This window comes from Cebus imitator, unplaced genomic scaffold (assembly GCF_001604975.1).
Source record: "Cebus imitator isolate Cc_AM_T3 unplaced genomic scaffold, Cebus_imitator-1.0 Scaffold9, whole genome shotgun sequence".
Classification (NCBI taxonomy): domain Eukaryota; kingdom Metazoa; phylum Chordata; class Mammalia; order Primates; family Cebidae; genus Cebus; species Cebus imitator.
The window spans coordinates 6,122,834-6,135,324 of NW_016107324.1; the positions used below are offsets into that span (position 1 = coordinate 6,122,834).

The following is a 12,491-nucleotide window of genomic DNA, read 5'->3' on the forward strand; positions in this document are numbered from 1 at the left end:
CTCACCACAACCTTTGCCTCCTGGGTTCAAGTGATTCTACTGTCTCAGCCTCCTGAGTAGCTGGGATTACAGGCATGTAGCACCATGCACGGCTAATTTTGTATTTTTAGCAGAGATGGGGTTTTTCCATGTTGGTGAGGCTGGTTTCGAACTTCTGACCTCAGGTGATCCGCCCACCTCGGCCTCCCAAAGTGCTGGGATTACAGGCATAACCCCCAATGCCCTTATGAAAGCTAATGCTTCTTCAGTCCCATTCTACTCTATTCCTCCCTCTTGGTTTAATGAGGGGTTCCTCCTTTATTTGATTCCACAGTATTCAGCAGCTTCACTCTCATCATACTGATGATGCCTATTTACTTGTCTACATTCTACAGTCTAAAATCAATGGGGGTAACAACTCTGCAGCAATAATTAACTGTTCAAACAGTGCTACAGAAAAATTTTGACAAATTTCTATTAACTGAAGCAATGAAAATATTAAATCAAAATAAAACATAGACTATGATTTTTATGCTACTTTTCTTCTATTTTAGGCACAATGCTTTAATAAATTACGCAGACTACAAAACTTTACTACATCAATTATTACAAAAGGCTGAGTGGATAAAGATTACTTATCTGAGGGAGCACAAAATCAGTACGCAATATGGATTTCACTGAAGCTTGTCAACTCTCCTGGATTAAATTACTGGCGCTGTCTCAAATATTCCCAAGTCCTAGATGTAGGTAGGATGCTAGAAGTTGTAGTTTTTAGGTTAGGAAAGCCACGTCCAGGCTCCGCTGTGAAAAACATACCAATGTGTTAAGCTCCTAAGCAAATCACATCTAGATTAAGTTCAAAAGGTGGTTTTTTTTTTTTTTTTTTAACTTTGCAAATCTCCATCTCCAAACAAACTTTTGCTACTTTCTCAATAGAACACAACAAAATTTTTTGACATTCCAGCCACGGAGAAACAGAGCTCTACCTCTGAGAGGGCAGTAATCCAAGGATATTTAGCAAGCAGTTACAAGGGTCTACGAAATGGGAGGCACTATTACAATGTTGGGGAAAAAAAGCTACAGAAATATGTACATCTTCGTCATGAACCTGACTGCTGATTTTATACAAAAGTGGAAAAGGAAGCTCTCTCGTTCCTTCCCTGGTACCTCCACAGCGACTCTCATCCCAGTCTGCCTAGTTGAATGTAGGGCCACTTTAACGTTAATCCTAGCCTCCTGGCTGTCCTTCCGCCTCCCAGGATTCTGCTAGGCCGCTCAGTTGGCAAGCTTAAACTCCAAAGATTCCGCAGTCTCCGTCTTTCAACGATCACATCACAGAGACACCAAGGGTAGCACAGGAACATCAGTTTCCAAACTCCTACCCACCGAACAAACAGGCGGGAAGATTCCGCTGCCACCCGTCCTCTCCGCCGCGCACATGGCCGGCCGCAGCTCCCACCCCCGCTGCCGCGCAGGCGCCGGGCGAGCCGGGACTTGCGGTCGCAGAGAGCGGATCATTCCGCCGCTTTCTTTGTGTGGCTGAAGCGCTAGAAATGGCATATTTTCCTCCCCTTCGTTAAAAAATCAGACCCTTTTTCTCCTCTCTCCCCTCCGGAACAGAGTCAGGGAGTGGGTAGTAGCGGGATCTGCCGACGAGTGCAGAGACGGAAAATCCTCGGAAGAGGAGTTGACGAGGGCCACGTCCGGGAGGGATGCTGGGAGCTTGACTCACTCGCACACCATGTGTCCCTCCGCGCGCAGCACGGGGGACTTTTCGGTGGGGATTTTGGGCGCCGACCAGACGCGGCATTTTCGGAAAATAGCGCCCTGTGCAGCTGAAGCGCTTTGTGTGTAGCGGGGCCGCGTCAGCCCGGCCGGGTACGAGGCGCCTTGGGTCCCCGCACCACCTCCTGCTGCCTCCCCGTCGCCGCTCCCGAAGCTTTTCCAGGTCAGTGCGGGTCTGTGTAGGGCCCTGTTACCACCGGATGTGGAAGTTGATCTCTTCGCTGGTAAAAAATAATTCCACTTCCCCCGGAACCCAGATCATCCCCGCGATTTCCTGTTTATTGCATTAAGGCGCCGGGTTTCCGGGGCTCCTGGCCCCGCTTATTCCGCGGGGGTCGGCGGGGTCGGCCTGGGCGCCCGCTCCGCCCGCCCCGCCGCTGCGCTTTGTCCGCTGGGCACCCCGCTTCTGGGAGGGGCGGGCAGACATGGTGGCGGCCGCCGCCCCCTCCTCGGCCCTGGCGTGCCGCGGCCTCTTCGCTGCTACCCGGCGGGCCCGTCCCGAGCGGCCGCCCCAGGGTAGCGATGGGGTCGAGCTGAGGCATCGGGGGTTTTTGCGGGCGACTGGAGGTTGGCGGTGGGCGGGAGAGGGAGGAAGACAGGCGCGGCCGGGCGTCGGCCTCTGGGCGCCGCGGTATCCTTTGTCTGGGCAGCCTGACGGCCCCGCCGGGCTCTCCGGAGGGGGTAACGAGCTACTGGGGCGGTCGGTTCTGGGCGCTCTGTGCTGCGGGGTCGAGGCGCTCGGGCCGGGACGGGAGCGGCCCGCCCGGACGGAGTTAACGGGAGAGCCAGGCCTGTCCCGCGCGGGGCCGCCGCAGAGACAGCCTTGGCCGCGGGGCCTGGAGTCCTGAGAGGGAGAAGCCTGCCGTTCTGAAGGCTCGGCACTTCTGCCCCAAAGACTTCGCCGCCGAGACTGCCGGGTGCACGGCCTCAGGGAAGAAGTTGAGAATTTTGCCAGGTCATCTCTGCCAGGGCACAGTTCATCAGTGTGTGGTTAGTGTGTTTCGGTGAAGCTCTCCTACTGTGTTAAATCAGCGTGCCTAACCTCAAGGGTGCAACGTGAAAACTGAAACCAAAGGAATGATACAGGCCTGCTTTGTGTGTGTCTTCCTACTTTAAGCTTGTTTTCAGTACAGATACTCTTGCTTTAAATCTGATTGGACTATGGCGAGCAGACATCTGTTCAAAGGAGGGGCAGAGACCACAGTACTTCTGAAGGGGGCTTGATAATGTGGAAACATTTTAAGTTTTTTCTCCGGACTGTTTTACTCTCTCGATTCAGGCAAGTTACCGAAGTATAATTTTTATCTGGAAAAGGGTTTGATGTAGTCTGTAAATGTAAAGTCCTTGTAAAGTACATTGCCCTCCCAGAATTAAAAGATGCCCTCTCATATATTATGCAGAAGTTAGTGGACAGACATTCTTTATTGCGGATAGATTATCTCATGTAAAGACCCAGCCAACTTGGTTTAAATTTTTTTCTCACTGACGTATAACCATCAGCTTTGATACTTCCATTTTCAGGCTCAGACTTTGAATTTAAGGAAACTAAAGATGGCTTTTCTTTTCTCTCTCTTTTTTTTTTTTCCTTCCAAAAAAAAAAAAAAATCCATTGCATGTTAACATAGATATGTTGAGTGACACCTTAAATTTTTGCAAATCTTTTTAATGTCTGGTTCAATAGAAAATTCTTAAATCTTCAGACTGTTGTGGTTAGCACATCATGTAACCTCTGGAACACTCCACTGTACACTCATACTTTAAAAAAAAACAAAAACAAAAACAAATGTGTCATTCTTACCCTGCATTCACCATGCACGTCAAATCAGGATGTTATGCAAGACACATTTTAAGAAGACGAATAAGATTGATTCCCATGCCTTTTTACTGGGCTCTAACTTTTTTAAAAGTTGGAATTTAGGTGCCTAAACCAAATCACGGATAAGGATTGCATAATCTTCGTATGATATCGGAGACTCAGAAGCATTTGAAAATATTCCTAAGTGATTAAAAATTTTAATTCCAGTACATATTTGTAATGATTTACACAAGTAACGCGTGAATTCCACATTACATATGCTTGTGAACACTTCTGTGTAAATGTTATGTTTAAAGATAGAACATGTTGAAAACTATAGGAGGTACAGATTTTTACAGGGAATTAATTCTGCAGTGAATCCTTTGGTGAAGTCAAGAATCGTTTGCAGAGACATAACCCTTTGAGTTCTTTGAATCATTCTGGCTTTTCTAGATTGGGAGACAATTATACTTAATTGATTAATGTGTAAAAACTTAAGGCAGTACTTTAGTGGTTTTGAAAGGAAGCTAAGTTTGTTTCCAGTTGTTTCTGTGAACTCTAGTCTGAATCTGTCAAGTCTGTAGTTCTCTACTGTTCCATCAACAGGAAGCATCTGGTCATTCTTCGTGTAATTGTTAGAAAACACCAGGTGTATTTTTAATGTTTGCTATTTTAAATGAAAATAGATTGGATCTTGGTTAATTATACTTGCTTGGTTTGGCCGGGCGCGGTGGCTCACGCCTGTAATCCCGACACTTTGGGAGGCGGAGGCAGGCAGATAGCCTGAGGTCAGGAGTTCGAGACCAGCCTGGCTGACATTGTGAAACTGCGTATCATGAGGAATTCAGAAATTACATGAAGTTTTGAATCATGAATTTATTTTTGAGGGTGCATGAGGCGGTTACCCAGTCTCTTTTTTTAAGTAGCCTGAGTTCAGATGAACTCACTGATGGCCTCCATCTCTTCTCTCTGACTTTAACTTTGCAAACATTAAAAAACAAACCCACACAAAATCTTGACGTTCAGAGCCAGAGCAACTTAGTTTCCTTAGTGTCATGTCTCCCCTCCTCCCTCCTCCCCAACAACTATTATGATTTCCAGCTAGTAATCACAATGTTTCTATAGCTCTGATATGTCTACTTTGGGACAGCTATAGTTAGTATTACACCTTTCTGAAGATGTTTGTTCCTTCATGCTTTCTGGAAGGTAAATCTAGCATTAGATGAGATCAGTATTAGGGCCTGTGTTTTTTCTCTGTGTTCACATCCCAGTGCTCTATACACAGAAGATGCTTTGATGCAATCAGCTGTCAGTTCAGTTGTTGGTGACCTAGTGCACCTTTCTCTCTCTCTTTCTCTCCCTCCCTTTACTCCTTCTCCCCTTTCTCTCTCCCCTTCCCACCCTGTCTCCCCCTCTGCCCCTTTTTTTTCTTTGATAGAGTCTTGCTTGCTCCGTTACCAAGGCTGAGTGCAGTGATGCAATTATGTTTCACGGCACGCGCCACCTTTCAGGTTCAAGCGATCCTGCCTCTGCCTCAACCTCTTGAGTAGCTGGAACTACAGGTATGTGCCAACACATCCGGCTAATTTTTTAGTTTTTTTGTAGAGACAAGATCTCACTATGTTGCCTAGGCTGGTCTCAAACTCATGGACTCAAGTGATCCTCCCACCACGGCCTCTCAAATGTTGGGATTACAGGCGTCAGCCACCATACCTGTCCGTGAATAATTCTTAAGTTGGTAGAACAGCTTATTGAAAGAGCAAGGTTAGACCCACTTTATTTTGTACTGGTTATATTATACTTGGGGTATTGGGACGGCTTTTTGGGTAGCATACTATCATAAGTGAGACCTTGTATTCATTCTCAGACTCTTTCAGCATCATCTGGAGAGCTAATAAAAAAAAAACACACACACACACACACAGGCTCAAGATTAAGTAAGCTAGGACCAGACCTCTGTTTTTCTCATTTCCAAGGTGGTGGACATGTTTAAGTGTTGAAATCACTTATCTGTAGAGAATAAATGTGAGAGAAATTTGAAATGAGAAAAAGTTGAAAAAATGGGGTGTTTGACCTAAAGAAGTGAAGTTTCTTTTAAGAAGTAACAGCTACCTTTAAGGATTTGGAGTTCTGTCACACAGAAGGATCAGATTTGCCTTGACCAGAAGGAACTAGGGTCAGTGGGTAGAAGTTTAAAAGAAGTAGATTTCAGCTCTCTTCCAAGAGATATTTGCTCAAACCTGTAAAAATAGAATGGGTTGTTTTGGGTGGTAGTCTGTCCTATTCACTGACAAGTTGGGGTTTCTAGAGTGCAGGAATTGTGCTGAAGGAGAATTTGGGCCAGGTGTCTTCTAGTTACCTATAAACTTTAAGGTTTTGTTAAATATGCCGAGGTTTACAGGTGGAAGCACAAAAAGCTAATTGACTGAACCAAGCTGATTAACTTTATTGGATAATAGTTTTTGCCTTCTTGGATAAAGAGAAATGAGTGTTAAGTGAGAAGGCTATTTGAAGAAGGGCTTTAAACCACACTAATTTGGCAGACTCAGAGCCTTAAAAATGGGCATACCTTCTGATATGAAAATTCCCTTTAAAGGCTTTTTTTTGATGTAGTAAAGATGTGTGTGAAGATTTAGCTGTGAACATACCAACTGCCGTTTTGTTGATAATAAAAGCTGTGTATTAATGCCTTTAACCCCCACAGTAATCATATGAAGTGGGTAGTACTATTTTTGTTTTGCTGAAGAGAAAACAGGCATAGAGAAATTAGGTTGCTTGCTCAAGGTAGCTGAGTTAGTAAGTATTAGGGCCAGGCCTTGAATCCAACCAGTGTGACTCCAGAGCCAGTACTCTTGATCATAATGTGGTAAAATTGTAAACAATCTAAATGTTTCACAGTGATTGTTAAGGTCTGTCCCTACAGTGGGGTACTGCCTACTCAGCCATGAAAATGATGTAAAGATAATATAAAGACATGAAACGATGTCTTGGTATACGTGAGAAAAAGTAGATTTAAAAACATGATTTCATTTTGGTAAAAAAAAGCCCAAAACAATAATATATTGATGTCTGGAAGGATATGTGCCAAATTGTTAAATGGTTATTTCTGAGTATAGTTTTATAGATGATTATTTTCTTTTTGCTTATTCAAATTTTCTAACTTCTTCAATGAATATGAATTATTGTGTGTTGTAATTAAGATATTAAGATGTTATTTTGCAATAAAAAAAATATTAGCATAAGCTGAGAAATTTGGGTTTATTCTCTGCATTTTAAGCAAGTTCATGGAAATTGTACTTAAATGAGAATTTATAAATGCATGTAGTGTTTTGTAATTTTTTGTTTGATTCCTTACTCTGGAAGTAATGTCAATTGAATAGAGAAATATATCACTGACTCCTACCACCTTACCATAATCAATTCTCTTATGTTTTGTTAATCTTATGTGTAATATTTTAAATATTTATCCCAGCGTCATCCCAGCTAGTTACACTCTAGCTTTGTGATTTTAGGCAGTTTACTTATCTTTCCGTGTCTCAGTTTACTTCTTTGTAAAATGGTATTATTATAATACCTAGCTCATGATAATTGGAAAGATTAAATGAGTTATTTCATATAAAGTGAAGAGAACAGTACCTGACACATAGTTAATAGCTCAATCAATTGTTAGCAATTATAGGATAACAGTTCACTATTCAAATTCTTAGGGTTTTGGAATAAGATTTTTTTTTGATATGGGCAAGGTAGTAATGTGTGGCCTTTTAACAGAATCCAGTGCAATACCTGCCTTCAAAAGTGTTACTATTTCTATAGCAAAATGTATGAATGTTTGCACTAAATAGGATAAAGACCATGAATAGCTTCATATCAGTTTGCGTAAGGTTTAACACAAGATGAGTTAGTTGGGGTTTCAGAAGTTTTTTTGGATTTTTGGAATTGCAGATAAGGAACCTATTAAGTATTTACTCAATTTTTAGTCCTAATTTATTACAATATTAAAACATCTTTTCATGGTATTATATAGTTTTATAGTACATGGTAAATTTAACAGTCAATTAAAATAGTGGTAGCCGAGCATGGTGGTGGGCACCTGTAATCCCAGCTGCTAGGGAGGCTGAGGCAGGAGAATTGCTTGAACCCAGGAGGCAGAGGTTGTAGTGAGCCGAGATTGTGCCATTGCACTCCAGCCTAGGCACAAGAGCCAAACTCTGTCTCAAAAAAAAAAAAAAAAAAAGGAAAACGTCCACCTCTATCTCCTTTGGTTTAAAAAATACTGAGCACACTGATACTGTTATTTTTTTTTTTTAATTTTAAATTTGAAACTTTTAGGCTGGGTGCAGTGGCTTATGCCTGTAATCCCAGCACTTTGGGAGGCCAAGGTGGGCAGATCACTTGAGGTCAGGAGTTCGAGACTAGCCTGGCCAACATGGTGAAACCCCATCTCTATTAAAAATACAAAAATTAGCCAGGCATGGTGGCATGCACTTATAGTCCCAGCAACTCGGGAGGCCAAGGCGGGAGCACTACTTGAGCTTGGGAGGTGGAGGTTGTAGTGAGCTGATATTATGCCACTGTATTCCATCCTGGGTGACAGAGAACAAGACTCTGTCTCAAAAAAAAAAAAAAAAAAAAAATTGAAACTTTGAAAAACTGCCCCTGTTGGCCCTGACTGTGATTCTCTTATTAAGAATTATCCTAAAGTTATAATATAAAGTTATGGTGTGATTATATTACATTATGTAGTATAATTTTTTTCTAAAAGAGCTTTGAGCATTCCTATAACCCAAATAGCTTGTTTATGTCTCATTATACTTGAGGAATAATATTCTTTTTTTTTTTTTGAGACAGAGTCTTGCTCTGTCGCCCAGGCTGGAGTGCAGTGGTGCGATTTCGGCTCACTGCAAATTCCACCTCCCGGGTTCAAGTGATTCTCCTGACTCAGCCTCCCGAGTAGCTGGGACTACAGGCACGCACCATCGTGCCCAACTAATTTTTTTTTATTTTTTTTTATTTTTTTTTATTTTTTTTTAGTACGGAGTCTTGCTCTGTCACCCAGTCTAGAGTGCAAGGGCACGATCTCGGCTTACTGCAACCTCTGCCTCCCTGCAACCTCCACCTCCTGGGTTCAAGCCATTCTCCTACCTCAGCCTCCCGAGTAGCTGGGACTACAGGCGCGCGCCACCACTCCTGCAAATTTTTTTGTATTTTTAGTGGAGGCCACACGGTTTCACTGTGCGTTAGTGAGGATGGTCTCCATCTCCTGACCTCATGATCTGCCCAACCCCGCCTCCCAAAGTGCTGGGATTATGGGTGTGAGCCAACACGCCTGGCCCAAGATATTTTTTTTTTTGGAGACACAGTTTCACTCTGTTGCTCAGGATGGAGTGCAGTGGCGTGATCTCAGCTCACTGCATCCTCTGCCCCCCAGTTTCAAGTGATTCTCCCAAGTAGCTGCAGTTACAGGCGCCCACCACCATGCCCAGCTAATTTTTGTATTTTTAGTAGAGACAGGGCTTAGCCACGTTGGCCAGCCTGATCTCGAACTCCCGACCTCAAGTGATCTGCCCACTGGCCTCCCAAAGTGCCGAGATTACAGGTGTGAGCCACGGCACCCAGCCTGTAGTAGTGATTCTTTAAAGGAGGTGGGTAGATGCCACTATACCTGTCTTTAACACACCCGTTCTGTGGTTGTGGAGACTGAGGTGGTCATAAAAATTACAGTACTGAATTTTGGAATTAGGCTGATTCTTATTCTTATAAGAGTTTTGGATGTATAGCCCCTTCTGACTCCTGTAATCTTTTATGTCCATAGCACTTAATTTATATCCAAACAGAGGAAAAAATAATGACTAGTATGGTGCTTGCTTCTGCAGCACATGTACTAAAATTGGAACGATGCAGAAAAGATTAGCGTGGGCACAAGGAGGACATGTAAATTTGTGATGGGTTCCGTATTTATTATTTTTAATAATAAAAAGTTAAAAAAAATTAGTATGGTGTATACTGTACCTTTATCTCCTAAATGGGTTGTGTGAACTCTATGATCTTTGCCCATGTGATTACTTTTCCTGTGTTCCTTTATGTGTTTCATTCATAGAGACTCCCAGTTTCTCTTCCTTAGTGCTATGGTCTGAATGCTTTTATCTCCCCAAAATTCATGCTGAAATCTTAATCTCCAAGATGATGATATTAGGAGGTGGGGCCTTTGGGAGGAATTAGCTCAGGTGGTTGGAACCCTAATGAATGGGATTAATGCTTTTATAAATGAGACTCCAGGCTGGGCGGGGTGGCTCATGCCTGTACTCCCAGCATTTTGGGAGGTCGAGGTGGGTGGATCATGAGGTTGGGAATTCAAGACCAGCCTGGCCAAGATGGTGAAATCTTGTCTCTAGTAAAAATACAAAAATTAGCTGAGTGTTGTGGAAGGAAGGAGCCAGTAATCCCAGCTACATGAGAGGCTAAGGCAGGAGACTTGCTTGAACCCGGCTGGTGGAGGTTGCAGTGAGCTCAGATTGTACCACTACACCCAGTCTGGGTGACAGAGTGAGACTCCGTCTCAAAAAAAAAAAAGACTCTAGGCAGCTTGTTAGCCCTTTCTTTCATGTGAGGTTACAGCAAAAAGACTGCTGTCTAGAAACAGGCCCTTAGCAGATACTGAATCTGCCAGTGCCTTAGTTTGGATTTCTCAACCTTCAGAACTATTAAAGATAATTTTTCTGGGCTGAGTGTGGCGGTTCATGCGTGTAATCCTGGCACTTTGGGAGGCTGAGGCGGGAGGATTACTTGAGACCAGCCTTGGCAACATAGTGAGACCCCATCTCTACCAAACAAACAAACAAAAAGTCATTTTCTGTTGTTTGTAAGCCACCCAGTTCATGGTATTTTGTTTTATAGCTGCCCAAACAGACTAAGACTTTACCTTACTCCTGTAGGCACTAGATAGAGTCTGTATTTTGATATCATTCATTTATTTTATGTTTTACTGGACTCCTGTTGTCAAATTTTTCCACCATCGATTTATTCTGTTTTCCCTCACAGGTCACAGCATATTTGTGGAGGAAGGTGAGTAATTATGAAGATTATCTTGGCCACTATAAATTTATGCTCAACAATTCCAAATAGGCCCTTCCTACTTCTTGGCAATCATCTTATTAATTGCATTTTTCTGTTGTCTTATATTCCTTCTTCCTCTTTAACTCTCAGTAGATGCCATTTACTTCTGTTTAAATGAAAAAGAAAAACCAGGTGTAAACTTGCACATTTTTTTTCATTGTCACCATAACAAATCTCTATTCTTTCATTTTATTTTGTAAATTGAATGGAAGAAGAATCTTGCTGCCACAGTTAAGTTTACCTCTCTTGTCACTGTGGTTGTTATTTGCAGTGTTTTTTCTTCCCTACCTTCAAATATGTACAGACTCCTGTACTTTGGGAGGAAAAAAAATCAGTTTTGATTAACTGCTGCTACTGTTCTTTGCAGCTATCTGCCGCATTTCTCTTCTTTATTTCGAAAATTTTAAGAATTGAATTATAGTTACTGCCCTGAGTTGTTTTTTTTTTTTTTTTTTTTTTTTTTTTCAGAGACAGGGTCTCACTGTGTTGCCCAGGCTGGAGTGCAGTTGCAGCTCACTGCATCCTCCCCAGGCTTAGGTGATCCTCCTACCTCAGTTCCTGAGTAGCTGGGAGTACAGGCATTTGCCACCAAGACTGGCTAATTTCGTGTTTTTCTGGTAGAGACGAGGTCTCACTGTGTTGTCCAGGCTAGTTAAGTCCTGAGTTCTTTTACTACTACTTTCCTAACTTAGGCAGTTTTGGAATATCATAATTCAGATTGTTGCTTTAGAGGACATCCTTTGTGTCGATTATTTTGGCTTCATCCTGACTCTTTTCAGCTAGTATATATGTGTTACTATTTCCACCGAGGCTTCTTAATGTTCTTTTCTTGCTCTTTGTGTTAATTTACCATCCTGGTTTTCCCTTCTGATTACTACTTTTCTGATTTGTTTGTAGTTTCTTGAGCCTCTTAGCACTGTTATTCTCATCAGTACTTGATTCTTTATTCCCCTCTCTGTCTTCTCTCAGATGTTTTACATGCTGATGACTCCCAAATGTGTGTCCCATGCACGTTTGTTCCTCTAATAGTTTACTGGATATGTCTGTTGGAAAATTCAAGGAATTTCCATCCTTTTTTTTTTTTTGTAAAGACCAAGTTTCACTCTTGTTGCCCAGGCTGGAGTGCAGTGTTGTGATCTTGGCTCACTGCAACCTCTGCCTCCCGGGTTCAAGCAGTTCTCTTGCCTCAGCCTCCCAAGTAGCTGGGATACAGGCATGTGCCACCATGCCTGGCTAATTTTGTATTTTTAGTAGAGACAGGGTTTCTCCATGTTGGTCAGGCTGTTCTTGAACTCCTGACCTCAGGTGATCTGCCTGCCTTGGCCTCCCAAAGTGCTGGGATTACAGGCGTGAGCTACCGCAGCCAGCCCCGTCACATTTAGATTTATCATTACTTAGCTTTTCACCTGCTCCCAGATTTTCTTTTAATTTCATCATTATCATACTTAAATCTTTTTGTTTGTTTGTTTGAGATGGAGTCTCACTCTGTAGCCCAGGCTGGAGTGCAGTGGCGGAATCTTGGCTCACTGCAACCTCCGCGTCCAGGGTCCGGGTTCAAGCAGTTCTCCTACCTCAGCCTCCCAAGTAGCTGGCACTACAGGTACAAGCCACCATGCCCAGCTAATTTTTGTATTTTTTAGTAGAGATGGGGTTTCGCCATGTTGGCCAGTCTGGTCTTGAACTCCTGACCTCATGATCCACCCGTCTCGGCCTCCCAAAGTGCTGGGATTACAGGTGTGAGTCACTGCGTTTGGCCACTTAAATCTTGAAGTAGTCTACAATGCATGCTTTTACTTTATTTCTTTTTTTTTTTTTTTTT

General features: G+C 42.9%; 2 protein-coding genes and 1 non-coding gene across 13 annotated transcripts in view; all 3 read left to right on the forward strand.

Annotated features, from left to right (window-relative positions):
* Positions 1-523: 523 nt before the first annotated feature.
* Positions 524-12,491, forward strand: part of GABPB1 (GA binding protein transcription factor subunit beta 1) — a 79,176-nt gene continuing 67,208 nt past the window's right edge. For 6 of the 11 annotated variants that reach the window (XM_037744349.1, XM_037744352.1, XM_037744367.1 and 3 more), the window contains exon 1: positions 524-1,988. In XM_037744349.1, the coding sequence (XP_037600277.1) occupies positions 1,965-1,988 (24 nt within the window). In that variant the 5' untranslated portion in view covers positions 524-1,964. Of the gene's footprint in view, positions 1,989-10,102; positions 10,622-12,491 lie in introns of those variants that run through there. The other 5 variants (XM_017544904.2, XM_017544917.2, XM_037744380.1 and 2 more) reach the window with 4 other exon arrangements.
* LOC119473634 lies at positions 1,997-3,463 on the forward strand. The gene has a single exon (XM_037744387.1). The coding sequence runs from the start codon at positions 2,190-2,192 to the stop codon at positions 2,610-2,612; it is 423 nt and encodes a 140-aa protein (XP_037600315.1). The 5' UTR covers positions 1,997-2,189; the 3' UTR covers positions 2,613-3,463.
* Positions 9,417-9,518, forward strand: LOC119473890. Its single transcript, XR_005203145.1, has one exon. It is a non-coding gene; the product is annotated as a U6 spliceosomal RNA (small nuclear RNA).

Excerpts from the sequence above, each read along its gene's own strand:
- LOC119473634 (XM_037744387.1), top strand. The coding sequence starts at position 2,190 with ATGGTGGCGGCCGCCGCCCCCTCCTCGGCCCTGGCGTGCCGCGGCCTC.